This window comes from Monodelphis domestica, chromosome 7, assembly GCF_027887165.1.
Source record: "Monodelphis domestica isolate mMonDom1 chromosome 7, mMonDom1.pri, whole genome shotgun sequence".
In the NCBI taxonomy this organism is placed as follows: domain Eukaryota; kingdom Metazoa; phylum Chordata; class Mammalia; order Didelphimorphia; family Didelphidae; genus Monodelphis; species Monodelphis domestica.
In genome coordinates, this window is record NC_077233.1 from 111,175,108 (window position 1) to 111,196,537 (window position 21,430).

At 38.5% G+C, this 21,430-nt stretch overlaps 1 protein-coding gene across 3 annotated transcripts in view; it reads right to left on the reverse strand.

Moving 5' to 3' along the window:
- ADAMTSL1 (ADAMTS like 1) overlaps positions 1-21,430 on the reverse strand; it is a 1,092,747-nt gene that overhangs the window by 62,190 nt on the left and 1,009,127 nt on the right. For all 3 annotated transcript variants that reach the window (XM_056805329.1, XM_056805328.1, XM_056805331.1), the window contains one exon: positions 5,432-5,559. In XM_056805329.1, coding sequence (XP_056661307.1) covers positions 5,432-5,559 — 128 coding nt within the window. The remainder of the gene's footprint in view (positions 1-5,431; positions 5,560-21,430) is intronic.

The window sequence follows — 21,430 nt, forward strand, 5'->3', positions numbered from 1 at the left end:
TTAAATAATTTGAGCTTCTGTAGTTTTGACAGTGTGTATATTCATTCCATCAATGAGGATCACAACATCTATTTAACTTAGTAAAAGGGTATTCTAGAGTTGTGGCCAAAACATTCATTGTGGACAAGCTAGTGATGAGCCCCTCCTGATTTTAGCTGGGCTGGTCCAAAGACAACAGAAATTCAATCCAACAATAGCTCCCTCCTCAAAGACCCTCCTCCCTGGTGGGATTTGGAAGAGCTTGTACTCTGTAGTCATGACTTTCAATGACAAGGGTCACTTCCATGCCACAATGATCATACCATAACTCTGGAAAAACATGTGACTTTTGGAAATCAATATGGGTTCAATCAAATCAGAAGAACTTTTATTTTTTCATAAATTGAGGAAGCTCTCCCCTTATCAACTGGTGAGGCAGTTTCCTCAGAACACAATCAACCTCCATTAAAATCACCATCTTGTTCACAAACAAGCTGATTGAAACAACTAAGGAATAAATTCAGATATAACCACCAGGGTGGAAAACCCAACAAGATTGTGTGTGCTTTATTGTCACTACTAAATCATAGGGGGAAAAGAATCCCAGAAGATACATTTTTACAGTGAGGTTTCCGAGATGTTTTTATTAGATACATAGATCATTAAACCTATAAAAAGCAGAAAAAAATCATATCCCAGGAGGAGGCATTTTCCTGTCTTTCCCCTCATGTAAAAAAACCATGTAAATGGGACCATGCTTTCTTCTTTCAATGGGAACTATGTGCTTCCCTGAGTCCTTGCCTTCTTTCCATTTTCCATTGCTGATGTTTGTGAAATGTCAGGAGTTACATTATCTCTTTTATGATATTTAAAAATCAATGACAACCTCAAACTTCTCCCTTATGGTTATGACCTCACTGATGGTCTACACCTGGAGAGTTGCTCATCTGCATTGGTAAGTGGAGCTAAGCCATTGATCCAGACTGAAGCAATTTACTAGGTAACTACTGCTTTCCTTCAAATGCTGCCTAGACCAATCAGTTCCTGAACCTTCCTAAGCAACTTGGCTGAGAACTTAATCTGCCTAGCTAAGGGAACTCTTAAAGTTGTATTTCCAGCTTCATGTGAGCACACTGGAAATTTTTCACTTAGTTTACACCATAACATAAACTATGGGTTCATATTTCAAAAAGATAAGGGTAGAACTGGGTAACATTTTGCTATTAGCCTCCCCTACTCTTGGGAGTGAAATGGCTTGGTAGATAAACCAGTTGCCCGAATGCTAGGTAAATTATAGATTTGAGAGGAAGTAGGTAGACACAAAAAGAATTCTAGTGGGTCTGGTTGTGTGGAATACTTTGTATATAATGTCTTATGTAATGAGCCTTCCTGCTCAGTGTATATTATTTAGGTTTGCATATCAGGTCAAACTCTGATCAGTCTCTACTCCTGGGAGGTACATTGCATCAAAATAGAAGATCTCTCAGGTGGGTAGGTTAATTATGGAAATATTCTGATTGTTTATTCAGATTGTAGGGGCTCCAGTCTGAACCATGACCCTTTTGAACTTCTCTGAGTGAATTGGAATTCAAAGGGGACCCAGGTCTGTACTTTAAGCACATTCCCGAAAGTAGACATGAGCCATACAACTTCTGGCCCTGGACATTGTCTGGGGACTTGGCATAACTGGGTGCTATTATTCTTGTATTTCTATTTTAAAAGAATTCATTTTGAAATCAATGTACAATAACAAGACCGAATAAACATATATTTATGACAATTTATGTTGAAAAATTTATACATATTGGTATCTATAATAATGTTCTAGTCATTTCTTACCTTAGAACTTTTTTCTATAGTTTCTTTTTATTTGTTGTACTTCAGTATAATTTTTTTTTATGGTGGAAAATTGATTTAATTTAGTAACAAGTATATTTCAGTCCAGATAAAATGCACATACATCTCTGGGGGTTTTGTTTTGACAAATGTTTGCTATGAATCGATACTTATGGTGCCTATACCAGATGCTAAGGATGCAGATACATTTCAGAACCCCAAAGTTGGAAAAAGAGGACATATTCCACCGTTCTAAATATTGGAGCTACAATAAAGCACACACAGTAGCCATGTAGTCCAACCCAAGCCCAAACCAGAGGAAGAATTTCTTTTTACCTACAAATATTCATCCAACTTTCACTTGGTAACCTTTAACAGGGAGGAAGCCATTACTTCCTCAAGTAGCTGCTGATACTTTTTGGACAGCTTTAATTAATGGGGAGTTTTTCCTGACATCAAACCTATTTTTTTCTTTGTACCTTTTCTCCATTGATCCTAGTTCTGACCTTCAGGGACAAGCAGAGCAAATCTAATTTGTCTTCCAGGTTACAGCCCCTCAAATAGCTGAAGACAGCTTTCATGATTCCCCCTAAGTCTTCTCTCTTGAAGCATAAACATCCCCAGTTCCTTGGTGACTCATATGACATAGCTAAAAGGCCCTTTGTCATTCTGACTGTGTTCTTCTGGATTCTCTCCAGTATATCCACGTCCTTTCTGAAATGTGGTGCCCAGTACACAAGATGAAACTTTGGATGCTGGCCAACCAGGCAAGAATAAAATGGCACCATCACGTTTCCCTCCCCAAACATTGTGCCTCTAAGAGGCCTACTTTCACATTATTTTTCTTAGATGCCTTACCACATCACTGACTCATATTGAACTTGTGATACATTAAAACTCTTTCCCCCCCCCCAGACAAATCCCTTTCTAGTTTTGTTACAATCTTTTCCCCTACTTTGTACTTTGAAGCTGATCTTTTTGAGCTTAAGCGTAAGATACAGACTCCATTCTTAAAGAGTTTACAAATCTAGTAGAGAAGAAAAAGAAAACAAATTACTAATCAACAAGCAATTTAAGCATCTACTATGTGGCTAGCACTGTGTTGGTATTGGGATATCAAGGGAAAAAGAATCAAACAATCTCTACTGTCAAAGAGCTTTCATTCTATCATATACACAAAATAACTACAATATAGGTGTGATATCTAAGGCCATTTTTCCATTCTAAAGTCCAAGTAGCCAATTTTAACTTAATTTTATAGAATATAAAGTTGATATGGTTTATGCTTTCTCCTATAAACTGATGACTTCTCCCACTCAAAAATTGATTTAAGTGCCCCTAGAAGTTGCAAGTATCATCTTTCTCTGGGGTCTCCTTTGCAGCATTTGTGTTCACACTTTATTACTTAGTCTCTTTCTGTGACTCTCCTGAGGGTCCCCTCTAGCTTCTTTGTCTGTCTTCTGCAGCTTTGAAGCTGCTGGTGCTCTCTAATAAGTTTTCTTCAAAGAACTGAAGACCATCCGGATGCTACCATTAGCTTGCTTTATTCCAGACAGGTTTTCAATAATTGTATTAAATTCTGGTGAAAAAAGGATATTTAGTCTGCTGTGGAGCTGAACCATAGCTGGGTAAACATAAATAAGAAAGTTAATCCTCCTGGAGCCATTATTTGCTAGTAATTGGAAGAATGTCAACTGTGTCTTTGCCTTTTAGCAGGTAAGGGGGAAGAATCACGTAAGCAGAACAGAGGAGAGCATCTGGATCCAGTACAGAGAGATACATAAAGACTGCTAACAGGAAGAAATTAAGGGAAAGGCAAATCTTATATCCACAAAAAATGAATGAAGAAATCTGACATTAATCTACCCTGGGGCTGCACCACTTCAGCTCAATGATCAGTGAACTCCATGATCCTGGTGAAGCCAGCAGCTAAGTTTTCATTCCTCATACAGTGATTAGGTTGCCAGGGTTGAAATTCTGATACTAAGCAGATATAAGGGAAGAACATGTGACTGTTTGAATGTATGGTAGTATAGTGTAGGGGGGGAAATTGGGAGAGAATTTTAACTTACATTTTTTTAAAAGAAATAATGCTAGACTTGGAGCTGGAGGACCTGAGTTCAAATTATGACTCTGCCATTTATTTACTACCTATGTGACCTTGGGCAGAGAATTATAGTAGAGGAAACACTGAACTGGTAGTTACTAGACAGGGTGGTAATAATAAAAAAAGCAACAACTTATTATTATTGTTGTTGAGTAATTTCAGTTGTGTCCAACTCTTCATAACCCCATTTGGAGTTTTCCTGGCAAAGATACTGGAGTGGTTTTCCATTTCCTTCTCAGCTCATTTTACAGATGAAGAATTGAGGGCAAACAGGGTTAAGTGATTTGCCCAAGGTCACACAGCTAGTTGGTTTTGCATTGGATCTGAACTCATGAAGATGAGTCTACCTATTTCCAAGCCCAGTGCTCTATCCACCATACCACCCAGCTATCAAAAGCAACAACTACTCATGTTTATATAACACTTTGGCATGCATGTAGAAAGTACTTCTTTCTCAACTCTGTTAAGAAAGCAATTTATTATTATACCTATTTTACAAAGGTGAAAACAATGACCTGCTCAAGGTCACACAGATCTCTCCTAACTCTAGGTTCAGTGCTCTTTACAATATATTATACTGCTTCTCCACAGTGTGTTGTTGAAATTCTGCCAGGATAACACTGGGCAAGTCCCTTAACCTTTGTGAGTCTCAGTTTTATCACCCATAAAATGGGCAAGTTGGATTAGCTGATCTCTAAGATTTCTTCTCTCTCCAGAATTCTATATTAGAAGGAAATATTTCCATCATTATTGGCATGAAGTTGGAGACATTTCCTGGGCTATAATTTTCTCCACCTTGACACTGTGCCAAAATATCAAAGTCAACATGTCCCTAAAAAACTCTTAAAACCCATTCCTACTTTCAACTAACTTCCTCCCACTTCCAGGCATAGTGCTCTATCTATCCACTGTGCTACCTAGCTGCCCCTCCATCTGTAATTTTCTTAGAGCATTCCTGTAAGTCTCTTTTTTGCCTCACCACAATTTACTCTATATCTTTTTTTTATCCATGTCATATGATCCATGTAATGTTGTAAGTTTCTGAAGGCGAAAGACTGTTGTTTTTCATCTTTGTGTTTCCATTGCTCAGTACAAAGTAGGGTGCATAGTAGATGCTCAATAAATTTGTTGAACTAAAACAAATTTCATGCTGGTAGAATATTTATGCCTATAAATTCAAGGCTAACGTAAAAGAGCTGGTAGTCTTCCTATAATAAAATATAAAAAGGTTACATTTAAAAAAAAATTTTAAAGAAGGAAAATGATAGATTTTTGGTTGATGAGAGAGGGGAGAGGGAGAGGGAAAAAAAGAAGGAGGGAGAGTGAAGAGGGGAGGGAGGGAGGAAAGGAGAAGGAGAGAGAGACAGAGAGATAGAAAGAGAGAGACAGAGACAGACAGAGAGACAGCAAGAGAGGGAAGAAGGGAAGGAGGGAGATGCAATGAAGGTTATGATGTCACCTACTAGACTTGGCCATACTAGGCATATATTGTCAAAGGTCTTTGGTTACCTGCTAAAGTGACAGCAATGGAGACAGAGTCAGAACCCAGGGCATTTGTGGCATTGCAAGTGTAGAAACCCACATCTGCTTCAACAGGTGCTAGGATCTGTAAAGAATCATCTGGTTGCAGAAGAATCCTGGAAGTAATAGGAAAAAAAATTAGTCCCAGTCAGCTCTCTGGCTTCCTTTCTTGGCATTCTTGGCTTCAGTGAGCCAACTTTAATAACAGAAATGGATGAATCTTTTTGAAATGGGGAAACAAAGAATTCAAACACTGAAGCCATTGTGATTATGGCAAGGCCCTAAAAGACACAAAAGGGCTCTTGTCTACCTTTGAAGCTTTGTGATTACTCAGTAAGAATTCATCATTAATCATGCTTTAACACATTGTACATATCTTAAGTGGCTAATGGTTGCAAATAAATCTAAAAATCCAGAAAAATAACTGGCTTGGTCTCACTGGGAGACATAACATTATAGTGGAAAGAATGCTGAATCTGGAGTTAAAGAGACCTGGATCAAATTGTGCCTCTGAAGCTTTCTATCATATAACTTTGGGTAAATCACAATTTCCATTTGATTCACTTTCTTCCCCTGTCGACTATGGGTATTAGGCTAGATGGCCTCAGAGATAAAGTGTTTCTCTAAATCTATGTTCCTCTTCTCTGTATCACACATGTGACACTTCATTTTTGTGAACAGATCCCCTGAGGTAGTTGGCCTAAACCAGGGGGCTGAACAAGAGGGTCTTTGAAGTTTTGTTCAGCTCTAAAACTATGATTCTAAATTTGGATACATTTTGGATATGCCATTCTACAGGTCCAGCTGGTGCAGCTTCAGAATTCCCAGAGTTCATTGTTGACAAGTCTGTCTATTCATCTCTCCTGTTCAACTGCTGGCATTTCTAGGAGACACTTGCTATAACCCCAGGAAGCTAAATATGAACTCAGTTAGCTGCCCTATTAGTAGGTTCTATTGATGATGGTAATGGTAACTTTTATGTAAACCTTAGCTCAAAGGGAATGAAGGAGAAAGAAAGAGAGGGGAGATAGAGAGGGAGAGAGAGAGAGAGAGAGAGAGAGAAAGAGAGAGAGAGAGAGAGAGAGAGAGAGAGAGAGAGAGAGAGAGAGAGAGAGAGAGAGAGAGAGAGAGAGAGAGAGAAGAGAGGGAGAGGGGGAGGAAAGAGACAAGAGAGAGAGGAGAGAAGAAGAGAGGGAAAGAGGGAGAAAAAGGAAGAGAGGGAGAAATCTACATGAATTGATTTTACTAGAAAAAAGCACATCTCTGATTCAGTTAATTTAATGCTGCCTAATTTAATAAAAAATATAGACCAGAATAGCAACAGTGTAGAAGTTGTTAAAGTTTTGAGAATGACAGGATCTCTGTGAGCAAAGCTAACACCTTTTCCTACTGATTAGTCCAAGATGAAGGAGAAAGATCTCTTCACTCAGATGAAGTAAATAATTTGTGTTAATAGCAGTTTATTATTTTTATAAGTTCACTTTACTTTAAATTTCTTTTTTATTTAGCACCATAGTTTATGATTTGTTTATAATCAAAAACAATTCCCGTATAAACAAAATTACTCAGAGTGTGTTTTGAGTCTTTATGTCATAAGGAATACATATTCAGGAGATTTCCAGATTATTCAGTTATTGGTACTGAATGCCTGGCTGGCACCTCCCTGTATAACTTGAAAGATTAAAATTCTTTGCTGGAAAGCCTAGCTAAGAATTCTAATGGATCATGATGAAATTTAGATTATACATAGGGAGAACACAGGGTGCTGAAGATCTGAGGATCTCTTCCAGCTCTAAAGGCAGGACTCTGCATGAAGGGGAAGTAAGCATTGTGGCCAGAGGGGATGAAGGGAAAAAGCCCTAGAACCTGTCATCTCTCAAAAGATAGAGACCCGAATATTATTTTTAAAAAACCCTCACCTTCTGTCTTAGAATCAATACTGCACTGGCAGAAGAATGGTAAGGTCTACGCAATGAGGCTTAAGTGACTCATCCAGGGTCACACAGCTAGGAAGTGTCTGAGGCCAAATTTGATCCCCAAACCTCCCATCTCTAGGCCTGGCTCTCAATCCACTTAGTCACCCAGCTGCCCCTGTTAGCATTTATTGTTGGCTTATATATTGTGGTGCATAATTTAAATTAATCTTGTTATGGAATCTCAGTAATTCTCTCTACCCCATCTCCACTTGCGCCTGCATTTACAGAACCTCAGTGATAAGAACCATACAATGCTCTGAGGAAGCCCTCTCTACTTTTGAAGACTTCAAATTATTAGCAAGTTTTTTTTTTTTTATTATAGTCTAAATCTAAACATGTTTCTGCTGGTTCTGCTCTTTGGGGCAGAGGTGATAGAGCACCAGGAAGACCTTGATTGAAGTCCTCTCTGACACATACTGACTCTGTAACCCTAGTCGAGGCATTTAAACTCACATCTTGCTAGAGCACTTGTTAAGGCTACACATTCCAGAGAAGGTGTCCCTCTGCACTAGTAGAAGAATCACAAGTCCAGTGCCTAGCCTTATAATCTTTGTGATGATTTAGAGAATAAGTACACAGTATCATTACATTAGAATAGAGGCAGAGAGCCAGAGAAGATGTTACCAGTTATTTTACAGTCGAGGAAACTGAGCCCCAGAGAGTTGAAATGATTTTTCCTTGTCATATAGCCAATAATAATGACAAAAATAATAACTGACATTTCTGCAACTTACAGAGCACTTTCCTCACAACACTGTGCAGTAGGTGGTGGGGGTACTGTTAGATTACATGATTTGTCTGTGGTCACTCAGCTTAACTACTATCAGGGAGAGAGAGAGAGAGAGAGAGAGAGAGAGAGAGAGAGAGAGAGAGAGAGAGAGAGAGAGAGAGAGAGAGAGAGAGAGAGAGAGAGACTTACATTAGGAGAGAGGTTTCTTCTAGGACCACAAAAGGATTAAATTCTTTGTGAACAAGGGTCATACAAATCCCTATCTCCAATCAGAAAGAAGGTGCGATAATTCACCTTTCCATGATGTTTTAATTAATTTTTCTCACAACTCTGATTGTTAGCTAGTGCTAGCCTTACTATTCCCATTTTGCAGATGAGAACATTGAGGCACAGAAAGGTTATAGATGATAAAGATAGGATTTGGATTTGACTTCTGAGTTCAAATCTGGTATCAGACACTAGCTGTGTGACCCTGGGCAAGTCACTTAACCTTGTTTGCCTCAGTTTCCTCATCTATACAATGAGCTGGAGAAGAAAAGTCAAACTATTCCAGTATTTTTGCCAAGAAAACCCCAAATGGGGTCAACAGGATTTGGTCATGATGTAAATGACTGAACAATAAGTGGAGTCCTGAGCCTTTTCCATGCTATCCCATTGCTTCTCAGGTATTCACTTGAGTAGAAAGTTAGGTCTCTGGCAATTTCTTCCTGTTCAGAACAGGGGAAGCATGGTTGCCCTACCTGGATTCACTTCAAACTCTTTCCTTGTGAATTATCACCATCATAGGCTCGGTAAAGCTTCCTAACGGCCTGCCAAAGAGGTGATGCTAGCTATTATCTGAGAGAATGAAAGCATAAAATACCTTTATTTATAGATATAAAATAATCTAATAATCAATAAAACTCTCAGAGAGTTTCTGGAAAGTTATACTAGTGTGTTTCCAGGGATAGAGATGATAACAGAGAAGGTGCCTGTGGTCCCTAGAGGACTGGCCACCTGGGGATGATATTTTTCAGTCTCCACAACTTCTGAAGATTGCCTACTGAGGTGCAAAGGGACCTCCTTCTCTCTCTCCACACCCCCTCTCCTTCCATCCCTCTCTTTCTCAGTCTCTCTCCATCTCTGTCTCTCCCCTCTCTCCTTCTCTCTCTCTCTCTCTCTCTCTCTCTCTCTCTCTCTCTCTCTCTTTCTCTCTCTCTCTCTCTTTCTCTCTCTCTCTCTCTCTCTCTCTCTCTCTCAGGTAACTTCCTTTACCATTTCCTTCCCTCCCAGCAGATCTCCTCCCCTGGCCCAGGCAGGCTAGAGCCTCCAGTTCCTGCTTTCATCTACATTTCATCTACATCCCTACAATTTTGTCCCTGTGAGCCTGCTGCTGTTTAGAATGGGTGTGGGAGAGGGGGGAGGGATGGAGCTAACAGCAAACAGCTATGTGCTTTCAAGCTGGATTGGGGTCAATGGGAGGTAGTCTCACTAGGACTTCTCTAGTACAGGCTCAGCTGAGCACTACTCCCTCTTCTACATAGCTCCAGTGAAGGAGAGTTCTTTAATCCAGGGAGAGCCCATTCCACATTTGGACAGCTCTAGTTGCTGACAAATTATTCTTTACATAGAGCCAAACTAACAATGGTTTGTTCATCTAAAAACATTTATTCCATTCACTTTACTATCCAAGAACAAGCATTTATTAAGCACCTTCCATGTCTTGGCTCTGTGCTGAATACCGAAGATATAAAAACAAAAATGGAACTCTCCCCAGGGAGCTATATTTGGTAAGGGGAAATAACACATGCATATATGAGTAGATCAAGAATAAATATAAAATAAATATGACAGTTCAAGAAGGAAGTTCAATAATAGTTGAAGAGGCAGCTGGGTGGCTCAGTAGATAGAGAGCCAGGCCTAGAGATGGGAGGCCCTGAGTTCATATATGACTTCAGACACTTCCCAGCAGTGTGACCCTGGGTGAGTCACCTAACTCCCATTGTCTAGCCCTTGCCATTCTTCAGTCTTGAAACGGATACTCAGTATTTATTCTAAGACAGAAGGTAAGGGTTTAAAAAATAAAACAGCTGAAGAGAATCAGGAAAACCTTCATGTAGATGGTGGAACTTGGGCTGAGTTTGTAAGTAAGGAATCCTACTCTTTTCTTCTCCCTTACCTTGAAGAATTCTTTCCAACCTGTGCTCAGTGCTGGGGGGAAACAGAGACGAATAAGTTATAGACTCTGTCATTTAAAAGTTTACAGTCTTTAGGAGGGATAAAACATACTTAGAAATAAACATAATTTTGCCCAGGCACAAAGTAAAAATTTGTGTAAGAAACTGAGCTGGGACAATGGATAGAGTCCTGAGTCTGGAGTTCAAATCCAGCCTCAGACACTTACCAGTGGTGTGACCCTATGCAAGTCCCTTAACCTCTGTTTGCTTTAGTTTCCTTATTAGTAAAATGTGATAAGAGCACCCACCTCTCAAAGTTGTGAGAATAAGTGAAACAATTAGCATAATGCCTGGCATGCAGTTAGTGCTTAATGGATATTTGTTCCCGTCCTTTCCCATTTGCTTCCCTGTACTAATGCACATCAGCACATTTTCTGCAATTATTGCCTATGGGCCCTAAAAGATTATGTGACTTGCCCAGGGTCACTCAGTCAGTAGACCTTGAAACCTCTTGCTGCCTTTGAGGCCAGCCCTTTATTCACCATACCATGCTGCCTCTACAAAGGCAAGGCATATATTAGAATGTGACAAGTGAGTGAGAAGACTGTAAAGTGCCCAGACATGAGGAGAAATGACTTCTAGTTGGGAGACAGGGGATATGGAAGGCTCTGCAGAAGAGGTGATATCTGAACAGGGCTTTGAAGAATAAATAGGAATTGAATGGAAATTCGTCTTATCAGTCCAGTTTGCATGTAAAGTACCCAACAGAAGGGGTCGTGTCTTCTATGCTACCTACTGTACAGGGTTTTTGTGAGGAAAAAGCTTTATACATCTTAAAGCACCATAGAAATACAAGCCCATCCACATCTCCTCTTTGATGCATACAAAAAGAAGGAAAGGGGATGGTTTCCTTCTATCTTGGGCCAATACTGCAGAGAGTCAAGGCATGGGAAGAAGGAGTAAGACTTAGGTGTACCAGGGCAATGATGGGGAAGTCATCCTCCAATTTGGCTATTATTCTCATTCTAATATTCAATATCCAATAACAATCCCATTACCCATTACTATTTTTTTAAACCCTTATCTTCCGTCTGGGATCAATACTGTGCAATGGCTCCAAGGCAGAAGAGTGCCATTACCCATTACTATTAATGATAACTCACATTTTCACTTGAATGTTTACAAATTACTTTCATAAATAATTCTGCAATGTAGCCCCTCTAAGTATTCTTATTCTGCTTTTAATTTAAATCCTCCTGTAACATGCACAATTAGTTATTTCCATTACAGCTTTAACAGATTAACCAATGAAAAGGAGTATAACTGTGAAGGTGCATATAAATATACGGACATAAAAAGGAAAGAGAGAGATGGGTTTTTTTTTCTAATGAGAAAAATTAAGGCAAACTGAGCAAAGAAGTCCAATTAAGAGTTTGGTCAATAAAGAGGCAATTAGGTGGCTCAGTGGATAGAGTGCTGGGCTTGGAGTCAGGAAGACTCATCTTCCTGTGTTCAAATCTGGCTCAGACACTAGTTATATGACCCTGGGCAAGTCACTAAACCTGTTTGCCTCAGTTTCTCATCTGTAAAATGAGCTGGAGAAAGAAATGGCAAACCACTATAGTATCTTTGCCAAGAAAACCTCAAATAGGGTCTTAAAGAGTTGTATGTACAGTCCTAAAAACTAAACAACAATGGTAATGAGGAAGAGAGTTGAAACAACAAAGAATCTTAAGGAGAGAGGGGGCAGCATGTGTACCAGGCAAGTCAAACCATTCGCCACCATCTCAACTACTCCATCTCCTTGGACCCTAATTGAGATAGCCCAGGTCCTTGAACTAAAGAAGCTTGTGTGCAAGAACAGCGCCCCAAGGGGCAGCTAGGTAGCACAGTCAGGAGGACTTGGGTTCAAGTCTGAGCTCAGGCACTGTGTGACCTGGGCACATCACTTAACTCCAATTTCGTAACCCTCATAGCTCTTCTTACTTGGCATGGATACTTAGTATTGATTCTAAGACAGAAGGTAATGGTTTGAAAAAAAACAAAACAGTAGCCCAAGACCATCAGTCCTTTCGGACCAGGCTCAGCAGCCATCAAGAGAGGAAGGTCATCAAGAAGAAGAAGGTGGCCAATTTTGTTGTCACCATGTAAACCAATTGTTAATCAACTACCATTGTCAAATCCAACTCCTGGAGCTACCATCCCAGGAAGCAACAGCTTTAGAGATACAACAGGCAAAATGCTTCTACAGGTGTTGTGGCTCTTGCTTCCTCAACAGCCACAGATGCTAGAGACTTTGAAAAGAAAATTCTTCACACCAAGTCCTTGGCACGATCCAAAGTGGATAGATTATCAGCTTAAAGGACAGTAATGAAGATGCATTATCATCTGCTTAGTTACTGAGCCTAAGGATTGTAGGTCTTTCTTTCTAGTTAACAATTGACACCTGTATATGTTGTCTTTCCTCTTAGAATGGGAACTCCTTAGAAGCAGCAAAGCAGCTCAGTGGATAGAGAGCCAGGTCCAGAGATGGGAGGTCCTGGGTTCAAATGTGACATCAGATACTTCCTAGCTGTGTGGCCCTAGGCAAGTCATTTAACCCCCATTACTTAGTCCTTACCATTTTTGAACCAATATACAGTACTAATTCTAAGATGGAAGATAAGGGTTTAAAAAAAAAAAAGAATGGGAGCTCCTTGAGAGCAAGAATTGTTTTGCTTTTCAATTTTTTTCATGCTCCAAATTTAACACAGTGGTTTATACAAAGTGCCTAATTAATACTTTTTTATTCATTCATGGAGTATGTATAGCATTATTCTTCCCTAATTTAAAAAAAAATCAAAAGAAAACCAACTACTTCTGCTTTAGCAATCCACCAGGGAAAGGACTCTTAATGCCACAGGGAATGGGCTTTTCTTAAACCCCTTGATTTGGGTCCCCACTTCTGCCTAGTAGGGATGTGTGGAGTTTAGCTTTCTTTGAGTGGCGTTTGGCTTGTGGCAAGGCTTGTAGTTACTTAAGGAAATGCTCAGTCACTAACCAGAACGTTTTGTTTTCAGTCTTTTGGTGCTAGAGAAGGAAAAAGTGCTTTGAGACACCCTCCTCTAGGAGCAAGAATGTTTTTTCTGAAACCAAAAAATGCAGTAGCTCAAAGGCATGCAGGCTGGAGGTTTGTGTGGAGGTTTCTTAGAGCAGATGTTGAGGCTTCTGAAGAGTTTCACATCACCCGTAAGCTTGGGAAACTTGTCTTTAGTTTAACCTTTGCTATTTTTAATGCAATTGCCAGACTGAGTTACTTAACACCCGATGCTTCAGAATTGTTCCAGGTCTAAGAACAGGAGACATTTTGGGAATGGAAGAAGGCCATCCAACCCTGCATTCTTCACTCCTTAATTTGTCTTAATCCTGTCTTCAGGCTTTAACCATCCCCCCCACTTTGCTCCAAAAATACATCTAGTAAGATCTTGAATTCATTACTGCACATGGCTTCACCAGAGTCCACTGGTAAATCAATCCATATTACTGCCTTTTGCCTAAAATAGTTCATTTTGGCTTTTGTATTTACCTTTTGGAGCCTATTTCTCTCATTTGTCCCACTGATATCTATCAGAAGCTGTAGTGTTGCCATCTGGGATCCTTTTGCCAGTAAGATACATAATGAATGGTTTTAGAAAAAAATCATTAATATTCAAGATCCTGATGGGTTGTCCATGGAATAGTGACTGGCACTGTGTTCTGTACAAAGCCTTAGTTCTGCCATTCTTGGGGCACCTTTTCTTTGATACTACTTAATTATTGAAGGCCTTGAAACAACCTATTAATTTTTTTTACTTATTAACTGCCTACTAATTCTTTAACCCCAAATCCCTTTCACTTACTGTCAAAAGAAATCACAGGCTTTAGAACTGGAGGGGACCTTAGAGATTATGGGGTCTAACTACCCCATTTAATGGATAAGTAGGCTGAGATTTGCCAAGGTAAAATGACTTGACTGTTGCCACAAAGTTGAATTTGAATCCAGGACTGATGACTCCTAAGTCTGTGCCTTTTCCAGCCATGAAAAGAAATCTTTTCCCCTCATTTATCTAAATAAACCCGTTTTCAGGTATGGGTTGGACTAAAAGACCCCTTATGTTCCTTCCAACACTAGGATTCCATGATTCTATAATTTCATATTTTAAACTATGAAAAAAAAAACTTATCTCCTTTACATGTGCATCCATAACTCAAAACAAGCCACATGATTTTGAAGCTGGTGTTCATTTTATCACAAAACTTGGAAACCTTTTTGCATATGCTTATGACTTTCACATGTAGCATCATTGGCAAATCCAGTAAAATAAAACTGACCCTCTGGGTATTTCCCATTGGACACTTCTTTCCATGCTGAGAAGTTTCCATCTATCCACTTTGTAACTTGATCAGAAGTCTGTTTTCCATTCATATTCTTAATTCACCTCCTATTGCATACTGCTTTGGCATCGGTGAGGAAAATTATCCAAACTTTTTTTAAAAAAAGTATCAGTATCTTGAATCAATATAATTGCTCCTATATACTAGGGCAGAAATATCCTCAAAGATTACCAGCAAAGAAATATTATATCCTTCTGCCTGTATTTAGGTGGCTGGTTCTTAATAAAACTTATTTTCTAGGTATTTTTCCATTATTTCCCTTAAGAAATTACCTGGGACAAACATGGGAAGATTTGTATGAACTGATGCACAGTGCAGGGGGTTGTATGCAAAGTATACATTATATGATAATAACAATATTATAAAGGAAAACACATAAGAAGTCTGATAATGTAATGACCAATGGCAATTCCAAAGAATTAATAAAGAAATACATTGCCTACCTCTTGAAAATGAGGTGATGAACTCAACAATCAAAATTAACGTGTATTTTTAGACATAGCCAATATGGGGATTTATTTTGCTGGATATGCATACATGATACAAATGTTTTGGTTTTTCTTTCTTTCAATGGAAGTGGGGTTGAGACTTGAAAGAGGAAAGGGGAGTTGCTAGTGACAGGGTTATAGAAATGAAAAAATAAAGAAAAGTTGGTCAATTGAAATATTTCAAAAATGTGTAGAAGCATACAGAATTATGGTCAGGAAGCAGACAAGTAGCACAGCTTTGAAAATTACATGCTGAATTTGTATGCTTGGAGGGATAAGCAAACTGTACATGTTGCAGATTTGTGGCTGCACATGGAATCTTTTTTCTGTTTTGTTTTGTATATGAAATGCTCATTTTATTTGGTTTTTTAAGTCTAGAACAAAAAAATTTCAAGTCATAAGTCATCTAAGACTCTTCTCTTTCTCTCGTGGCTTGTGGTATAAATTTCCTGCAGGGGGGACTCATTTACTTCAAACAGAGGTCCAACAAGAAGTCTAACCAGGACTTTACTCGAATTTTCAATTCAATCCAAATAACATTTGCTGCCCCAGGACCTGAATTTGCTGGGAATATTAATAAGAAAAAGAGATGGTCTTCGATTTCAAGGAGTTTGTTGGGGGAAGACACCCAAAAAGAAGATGAAATGGGGAGTGGGGAAACCAGGGGAAACTCTGCATTAGAGGATGATGTTCAGTGGATTTGAAGTCAAGCAGAACTGTTGATGGAAAATGCAGTTCCCAAGAATGTTGTGAACCTTCCATAAAGGAAGAGTTTGGGAGGAGTTAATATATTTGTGCTTTTAAGAGGGTAGCATTTCAAAGCTAAGCCTTTACAAGAGTAGAAACAAATGTGTTTGGTATCTAGTTAATAAAAATGGTTTAAATAGGAAGCTCTGGAAGCTCCCTCTCCAAACTCTCTCGTAGACATGACAATACCCCAGCCAACTCCTCCTGGGTCTATGAATCCTTTTCCATTACATTTTATCCCACCTGTCCTAATGTTCATATATATTAATTATGTATGGCATTACTCTTAATTAATGGGAAGCATTAAATTTTCTGCTCCAATGAGGATTTGGGGCACTTGTGACTTCTTACGGTCACACGACTCGTATGTGTTGAAGGTAGATTGAATCTGAGTCTCTGTGACTTCATATATATATTTATAAAATTTATAAAATATATAAAACATAAAAAATATCTCCTAAATGGTGGTAGCTCTGTGGTTTAAATGTAGCATCATCAAAAATGTACTGAGTTGTGTTATTTATTCTTTATATAGTTATTCATTGTTTTGGTACTTAACATAGGAGGCATTGGTATTCATTAGTACTGAGGGAGGAGGAAAATGGGACAGTGGAAAAATGCCAGATTTAAAGTCTGAGGAAATGGGTTTGAATCTCATTTGAATCCCAACAACTGAACAACTTTGCACAGAGCTTAAATAAATTCTCTGGTCTCCAGGTTCTTCTAGTAAAATGAACAGATTGGCTTAGATAACTAGTAAAGCCCATTTCCAGCTTTAAATATGGGATCTTATGATTTGATAGCTAGAAATTTGGGTCATTTGGTATCAAATCCAAAAGGAAACTTTGATATATTTACTCAGATTTTGGCTCAAAATAAAAAAAAAAGAGAGATCTGATAGATTTTCAGTATTTGCATATAACATCCAGCCCTATTCACTGTAAATAGTTGGCACTTAATAAATGTTTGTTGTATAAATGAAGGCATGTATCATAACCATTAAACTAAGAAAAGTTTAGTAGAGTTTTTTTCTTGGGGTAGGTCATTGAAGGAGTTTCTCTTTTGTGATAGAGGTTTTTATTTATTTTTAAACACTTTTTAAATAAAAACAGAAATGAAAATATTGGAGGAAGCATTTGCTCAAATAAGCATGTCTAAATAAAAATAAAAACCTCAGAATATAGGAATCCAAATGTTTAATTTATGCTTAATCCAGAACTGCCTGATCCCACTACTTTTTTTTTAAACAGAGAATCCTATAACACAAAAATAAACTAATAAAAGCATTTCTTCAAAGGTCTCTCTTTCATGGGAAATGTGGGAGACAGCTAAGAGTAATGGTTTTAGAATTTTTTTACATGAAGCCTTAGGATTCTCTGAGTGTGGTACTGGTAGACAGATTTAGGCTGACTCTGCTCTGGTAGCTCAGAGACCCATCTCAGCCTCACCCCTGGGACAAGTACTTCAAAATGTGAATAGCAAGAGAGAGATGGGACTGCAGTCTTAAAAAACAAACAAACAACTTAAAACAATCTCTCCCCCTTCCTGCTTCCTGCTAATGTCCCACTCTTCTCATTGTGGCAATGTTGGATAGGTATTCTTCCACTGGAATATTTTTTGGGAGAGCTGGGGCAGAGATTGGAGGTTGGCTACAGCTTTATATGTTGGCAAAAGATACATATTGGTTATTTTAAGTGTTCTGTTTGCAGGGCAGCTAGGTGCACAGTGGATAGAGTGCTGGGTTTGGAGTCAGGGAGACTCACCTTCCTGAGTTCAAATCTGGACTCAGATATTTACTAGGTGTATGACCCCAAGCAATTCCCTTAATCCTGTTTGCCTCAGTTTTCTCATCTGTAAAATGATATGGAGAAGGAAAATGACAAATTACTCTAGTATCTTTGCCAAGAAAATCCCAAATGGGGTCATGAAGAGTCAGATCCAACTGAAAACAACTGAAAACAACTATTTCCATTAGACTTTTCATAGTTTAAAAAATTTTCCTTTGTCCTTTCACATCCTATATGGAAGCTTACCTAGTCTAGGTAATTGTCATATATCCCATTTAATTCTAAGTTTCTTGAAGGTAGGAAAATTTCCATTTTTGCTCTTTCTAACTCCACACCTCATTCCAGTACCTTATAGATACTAAGTGCTTAAACTTCTGTTGAACTTGATAGAGTTATTCTTTAATAAAATGATTGGAAAGAGGAAATATAATTCTATCCATTATCAAAAGTTAATGTTTTCCTTTGGCATTTTATGGACGAAATTTCCTGTAGGTAAAACTTTCCTAGGATATAAGTGGTGTCTGAGAGTCATGTTGACTTTTTAATCCTATCAGCCCTTAGAACATTCTTATAATAACTCCATAGGAACACACTATCTAGTTCATCCCATTGAGAGGAGGGGGCAATGCCAAGGATGGACTTTATGGAGCACCAATATGGGGAGTACCATTGCATTACAAACTCCATGAAATCCAAAGCAATGCAGCTGTAAAAACAGATACAATTCAATTCAATTCAATTGCAATTCAATCCTAATTAAGCCTGATTCTAAGAATACATACTCCCTAACTCACAGGCTACTGGGAGTCAAGAAAGTACTTTGTAATAATAGTTGTTATTATTATTATTAAGATGGTTGAACTTCCCATGGGACATAATGCCCTTGTAAGCCCTGACAACTATGCCAAGAATAGAATGGAGTTTCGAGACTGACTGCTTTCTTTTTAGGTTGAACCAGATGACCCAACGAAGTTGTTTTAACCTCCCCTCTATAAGATTCTCAGAAGCCCTGGCAGCAGAATTTGGTGTGTTAACTGCCACTCTCTCTGCCGCCTTCAACTACAGCAGCACATATTTGAATAGTCAGTCCTTTTCCAAAACTCAAGCCCAAGTATGTACAAAATACAGCCAATGCTCAATTTCCAGTGCTAATGGGGGTGCTGGGGTGGGGGAGGCAGGCAGAGCATGGAAAAATGAAATTCACAATCCAGAAATACCATCCTAGTGAGCAGAACTTCCTTTTCCATCAAATCTATCATCAGGACGATTAAAAAGTACATAATTCTTACTTCAGTTTCACCTTTTCTCCTATTTTCCTCCTTACTCTCCTATTGAGGTCAAAAGATGAACAAATGAAAGGAGAAGAGGGAAATAGGAAATCCAGATAATCCACAAGCTGGATAATGAATATCTGAATAATATTCAATCTTCTTTCTTATACTCTGGCTCTATTTTCATCCAGACTGAACTTTTCTCTGTCTCTAGTTGTTGTTTTGCTTTCTGTCTCAGTTCCTTCACTCACATCATTCTCAGGCTTGAAATTGTCTTCTCACCCCTTCCATTAATTCAAGTTCTCCCTTCGAGGATGAACTCAGGTGTTATCTGTCTCACAGAACCTTCTCTTCTTCCCTGTCCCTCATTCAAGTCTTATTATCATTGGATCGGCACATTAGCTGACAATGATTTATTTGGCATCAAGTGAGGGCACTGATAAACAACCTGTACCAACATAACTAGGCTATAAGAATGTGGCATTTAAAGGTTTATAAAGCATCCTACATATGTTACTTCATTTAAGCCTCATAACAACCCTGTGAGGTATGTCCAACAGGTAGTATTACAGTAGCATTATAGATAAGGAAACTAAGACCCCAACCACATAAAACTAATTTCTTCAGGTCACACACTTAGTAAATGTGGGAGGTGGGATTAGGACCCACATTGTCTCTGACTAAAATCCCGCTATGTGTCCCCATACACTAAGCCATTAGCTAAATAAGATCTTTGGGACTTCTGAGAATTGTGCAGATTTTTCTCCCCTGGGAAATTCAAGAAGTTGAGAGGTCATTATATCTACTGACACAAGTGAGTCAGAACATCCAATTCCTTTATATAAAACTTCCACTGGTTTAAGAGTCAAGGTCCCCATCATTTTGTCATCTTCCCAAATAGGGTCTCACTTGTCATTAGGCATTGGGTTATTTTTTATTCTTTTTATAAGCCCTACAGACAAAGTTGGTACTGAAGCTCAGAGACTCCAAGAGAAAGATGGGTTTGGACACTAAACAAAAACAGACTAACTGAAATGCAACCCCAGGCATTTCAGCACTTCCTCAGTGAAAGCAGTTTGAAAATAAATGAGCATTTCGGAACCACTACCAGGCATGTTAATGATGACAAGCCATGAAATCCAGCATGAAATAGGGTACCCCCACCTCCTGATGTAGTGGTACCAGTGGTAGCTCTGGGCTTTTCATGCGTTTAATGCGGCTCATACTCCTTTTGTTTTCTCAACTCAGGCTTCAAAAACCATCCAGCAAGCCTATCTTCAGTCATATTTTTTTTTACTGATCAGCCAAGAAAAATGGAATCCTTTTACTTCCATAAATCAGCAAAGGAGGGAAAGCTTCCTTTCCACCCATCTCTTACTATTCAGAATAGAAAGAGTTGGTTAAAGTAGGATTTGAACAAAACTGGACATATGGCTCACATGTTCCAGTATTTAAGCCTCAACCTTGGTTTTCCTTCATATGACACTCTCATGATGTCCTTCAGATGCCTAGAGCTCACAGCTTTCAAGCCTTTGACTCACTTATTTCCATTCCAGTTAAAATTTCCTATAACACTTCTTTATGATATATTTCTAGAACCAGACTATCTGAGTCCTCCCCAAATAACAATGAACTAATCAATCAATCAACCAGTGAGCTTAATTGATGCTATGAATAGGGTTATCAGTGCTAATATTGAAAGGTCAAGTCAAAAGATCCCCAGAGCACTCTCTCCTAAATAATATAAATGGATTTTAACATTGATCTTCTGGAAGGAATATAACTAACTTAGTTCCTGGAATCAGAGGATCATAGATTTAGAGCTGGGCCACCTAGTCTAACCCCCCTATTTTATAAACTAAAATACTGAGACTCACAGAGTGAGTCATTAGTGTGTTGCCCAAGGTCAGATAAGTAATAGGCATGAGAGGTGGTATTTGTTTATGATCCATCTTATTAAGAAGTATTTTATCCTATTCTCCCAAGTAGTCTTATTTTTTATCTTTAGAAAACCTCATGCCTTAGTATTCTTAGATTCTTACAAACAAGTCCAAGTTTATTCTATACCAACATTTCATATTTTTAAAATAAAATTTGAATATATATCCCGACTTGTTAGGCAGAGAGACAAACTATTGAATGTGTACTTTGATCAGTTTAGTTTTCCCTGATTCCTGTAGTTAAAAATCTTTAATTTTTTAAAGCATCAGTGATTTTTTTAGATTTTGAAGCATCAGTGCTTTAGCTAAAATAGTACTAGAACTGAAATCAGAGGAAATGCATTCAAACCCTGGCTTGGCTAATTACTATCCGAGTGACGTGTGATAAAGCATTTCAGTAATTAGGGATTGAATCTCTTTATCTAGAAAATGGGATGGGGGAGAGGTTGGACTGGTGCTCTTTAAAATTCTAAATGCAG